Genomic DNA, 5,000 nt, shown 5'->3' on the forward strand with positions numbered 1-5,000 from the left:
GTTTTAATTTTGCTGGGAAGTAAGAGGAACGATTACTTAACAGCATTTAAAATTATTACTTCTTAGTAAAAAATCTCCAATGGATTTTTCTACAGTTGTTTGAAACCAGGATTTAAAATATGAGAGAATGAATTAATTAGAATGAAAACAGGATCTAATGCTCTCTAGTTTTAATTAAAATAGGCTAATGATATATTGATAAGTAATGATTTATTTGTAATAGATTTTTACTTTCAAAATTCAATCATCAATCAAATATTATTCAGAATATGCATAGATATGGATAACCTAAATAGTGATTTTATAATATATTTCTATATATTCTATAATCTATACTTCGGTTCTTACATTGAAACAAGGAGGAGCCATCATTTGATTAAATGCTAAGTTTAAACGTGAAAGCCATAATTGGATCTTTTAACCATTATCTGCAAAGAGTTTCCAGAGAGGGAATTATGCTCCTGGGAAAAAGCCAATTGATAAATATATGACCTTAATGAAATAAACATTTCCAAGCTAAACGTAAATTTTTTAGCAGCTTTTTTGAAAAAAAAAATTTTCTTGCAAACATTCAACAGTGGACTATTTAATGTTCAGCGTCCATAATTTAAAGTTGAAGAAATTTATAGAGATTCTCTATTCATTAATTATCTTATATGTATCTTTATAAATTCCTTTCTTTTGAAATTTAACTAAATTCAAATCCATTGGTTCAAGTCATTAAGAACCTTTATGAAAGTGTAACTTATAATTTCAAGGGCAAATATTGAATTATATACATCACTAACTTAAGCACTATACTTTTTGCATATTTACATAACTCCAGTTTGTACCTAAATTTCACAGTTTATCTTAGTCACAAAAATAGCAAATAACGGCTCCATTTACTGTATTGTTGGTTTTTATACATCGAACCATAACAGCAAATGATGTTTCATCAATATTATTACTAGACAACGAGGGACTGTAGTTCTAATTATTGTGAAGCATACTTTAGAGTTAAAGAATAATGACATTACAGTCTCTGTGAAATCAGTATTTCTTATCATCTGTTTCTAGTAGATCCTATCAGTGAGAAACATATACGATTTTTCATTTAAAATAACTATGAAAAAAGCTTGATTAATTATAATCTACCTCTCGCTCTCTATCTTTCTCCACCTGTCTGTCAGTCTGTCTGCGTCTCTCGACAGAAGGAAAGATTTGAAGTTCACCAGAGTACAAAAGCTGATAAGAAAGCACAAAACATAGTTGGTTACATGAAGATATTATTCAAATATAAAAGCAGAGACTGTACTACAGCTGTACACATCACTAGTAAGACTGCATCTAGAATATGGAGTCCAATTTTGGGCTCCAAGTATTCAGTAGGATATACAGTAGATAGACTGAAAGCAGTAGAAGCTAGGGCCGCCAGATTAGTTGCAACACTAAGATAATTAAGAGAATCGAACGTTTGAACTTATTTGATCTACAAACTCGACGACTAAGTGGATACCTAAAAGAGGAATTCATAATTATCAAAGGAATAACAACTTAGACTACAACAACATCTTCACGCTTAGCGCAAACCAGTCCAGAGGTATCGGATGCAAACTGGAATTGAAATGTTACAATTCAACTCAATGTGGTAATTTCTTTACATACAAAATACCAAATACATGGAACAGACTTTCAGCGGATGTGGTAAACTGTACCACGGTAAACAAATTCAAGAACGAGTTACTAAAAATTATAGAAACTCTTCAAACGTTTCAGCTAATTTGATCTATCCAAGAGCACTAATAAGTCTTCGAGACATCCAAAATCCTTGTAACTTCTTATAACATCTCTCTCTCTCTCTCTCTCTCTCTCTCTCTCTCTCTCTCTCTCTCTCTCTCTCTCTCTATCTATCTCTCTCTCTCTCTCTCTCTCTTATATATATATATATATATATATATACATATATATTAATTTCAAATAATTAACAAGTTAAAATGACTAATATCCAGGTTCTTATTCCAATGTTACGACATATTCACAATCTCCCTTCTTTTCATTGAAAAGAAAGTTTTAAGATACCTATCTAAACGGCATCTAAATCTCTCGATCGATTACTGATCATAATATTGATAAGTATAAAAGATTTATGTAATGAGGAAAACCTGTAATTATCATTGCATTTAAAGCATAAAATTATGAAATTTCTATATACAGTTTAGAGGTTATTTTTTTTAAAAGGATTTTGAAACCGCATCGTTAATATGGTTTGGAAAGAGATATATTAAACCAATTATTGTTATAATTTTTTATTGTCGAGTTTTATAAATACTATTTGTAAGCTATAAACGAAATGATTTAGTTTTTAAATTTTATGTTTATCGATATAGATCTAAATACATGTGCAATTGTGTTTATTTAATTAACATATGATTTTCCGGAAATAAATGAAAACAAATGATAAACAAATTGTTTATTTAAATAAATAAATAACATGTAGTAAGATATTTTTCACACAATTTTGTCTCTCTGTCTGGCTGATTATAAATCACAAATACCTTTTTGATTCTTTCAAAACATAACAATTTCTGTACGGAGAGGCACTCAACATAATATCCCATATATCATATCATTAAGACGCTTTGCTAATTGCTGAATGATGACTTCATAATTACGAATATATTTTAATGTCAATGTCTTTTCGTAAGATTTTAGTATTCCTAGTCACATTGAATTATAATCATAGGATTAAATCTTATCAATAAGTATTGACACTACACATTTTTTTTTGTGCTGAGAAAGTGTTTAGATATATTTTGTTTTCTTTTCCATCACTAAAGTTCTTTTCTTTCTTCAGCTAAAGGACAAGATGCTTTCCTTAGAAGAGTCCTGGGAAGGTCTGGTCCGGTCTTTCGGTGCAGAAGTACTTCAGGGTAGTCGGGTCTTGGTTCCAGTAACGGCAAGGACCCCCGAAGGCGTTGGTGTAAGGACTTCCTCCAACTACAGGACAAAAGAGACAAGGTAAGATTTGATAGTATAAAAATGCATTATCGTACCTAATAAATCACTTATCTAGATCTTATGCTTTATCAACCGATATAGGATTTGAAGTTAATAAATTGTTACTTACTGCCAGCATTGCCGAATCCAGGTTGTCCAATTCCATGATGTCCAATTCCTACTCCTCCTAATCCAGGATTACCAAATGTCGGGTAAGCAGAAGCCAAACAGGCGACAAACACCACCATGAGGGTGACCAAAAGGATTGAACGAGCCTGAGGAAAAAAATTGGCATTAAAGATTAATTAAGGAGAATTGAACAGAAAAGAGAAGGGAAATCTGATTATGATTATTTGCTCATAAACCTTTTCAGCAATCATAGAGAAGTAGAAAAAATATTTTCATTATATTTTTATTTTGTTTACATATATATGCATATACATACACATGCATATCTAAATATATGTAAATGTAAATATCGGTATAACCATGGTAGAACAAATTTTCACAAACAATATTTCATAGAGAGAGAGAGAGAGAGAGAGAGAGAGAGAGAGAGAGAGAGTGAGTTTAGATATCTTACCATGTCTTCTCTATGTGTGATCTGCGGATGAACTGATACAACTCTTGTTCTCTCTTTGGTTTAAATACGACTGAGAGATGATTGAAAATTTCCAGCTTAAGGAAATGCAAGAGGATTTTCCAAGCACTTCCCAGCGGACACTTTTCTTCCAGGTACTCAAAAAACTCTTGTTACGGCTGCAAAAACTCGTTCCTCCCGCGCATGTTACGTCACTGAGATTCTTCAGGAGTGAGTTGGTCTACAACATATCACTTTTGAATATAGGGAATTTACACCCTCTTATGCAGTTGCATTTACTGATTACTCTAAGAATGTCGTCCGCTTATTCCTTGGAAAAATTAACTAGGAAAGAAACAGTAACGCAGTTTTACGGATGGGTTGATATATATCCAATTTGTTTGTTTGTAAAGATTATCATATATATATATATATATATACATATATATATACACGTATATATATATATATATATATGTATATATATATATATATTTATATATATATATATATATATATGTATATATATATCTATATGTATATATATATATATCTATATATATATACACACACATATATATATATATATATATATATTTGGATATAATACATAATTTCTTTTTTGTTTGCAATGGCATAGAAAATAAATGTCCTTTATATGTTATTTGTACAAAAAAAAATATTAGTTTAGATGTGTTTACCGTAATGTGGATGTGTTTACCATTTTCGAAGATACGAGATCTTTGCATATGAAATACTTATTCCGTAATAATAATACAATGTATCATGTTAGACAAAAACTAAGAGTTATTCCTTCGCAACCTAACCCTAAAAGGAAAGAAAATTGTCCGAGAAAACTAACATAAAAAATTTAAATGTTCTTCTGACGAATTTTCGGCAACAGTATTCAGCTTAACCGGTTTATGTTGGATATGTCTGGAACCTTATTTACTCTCCTAAGATGTTTGAGTAGTTGCTAGGTAGGCATAGTCTCTTAAGAAACGAATATTTTGTATCAATATATGCAAAACAAAATATATATTAGTTTTTTTTAGGAAGAGGAAAAAATTATTGACTTTACATAAATTATTCAGACTTTCATATATGCAATATAAATATATATATTATATATATATATATATATATATATACATATATATATATATATATATATATATACATATATATATATATATAAGTATATATATATATATATATATATATTTAACCAACAGGTTCAATACTCACACATTTCTATGAGACATAACGGGTAAGAGGTTATATAATCACTATACACCATCCAGCATGAGCGGTCTTACCTCGAAATTATAGCCTACGTCATCAATATGACGTCATGGGTTTAACGCTTGTTCATTGGTGCTAGGTCTGAGTTCTCAGTAAGTTTGCAGGGTACATAATTGGCAATTTGACTATTGGAAAG

The 5,000-nt window shown here is 30.0% G+C and overlaps 2 protein-coding genes across 2 annotated transcripts in view; one reads left to right on the top strand and one right to left on the bottom strand.

Moving 5' to 3' along the window:
- Window positions 1-5,000, top strand: part of LOC137642475 (ATP-dependent RNA helicase glh-1-like) — a 7,613-nt gene that overhangs the window by 1,024 nt on the left and 1,589 nt on the right. The window lies entirely within an intron of this gene.
- Window positions 2,424-3,249, bottom strand: LOC137642016 (uncharacterized). The gene is made up of 2 exons (XM_068374578.1): window positions 3,110-3,249; window positions 2,424-2,979 (listed from the first exon to the last, which is right to left on the bottom strand). The coding sequence occupies exons 1-2, from the start codon at window positions 3,225-3,227 to the stop codon at window positions 2,858-2,860; spliced, it is 240 nt and encodes a 79-aa protein (XP_068230679.1). The 5' UTR covers window positions 3,228-3,249; the 3' UTR covers window positions 2,424-2,857.

The sequence above is a fragment of the Palaemon carinicauda genome, chromosome 6 (genome assembly GCF_036898095.1).
Source record: "Palaemon carinicauda isolate YSFRI2023 chromosome 6, ASM3689809v2, whole genome shotgun sequence".
NCBI lineage: Eukaryota > Metazoa > Arthropoda > Malacostraca > Decapoda > Palaemonidae > Palaemon > Palaemon carinicauda.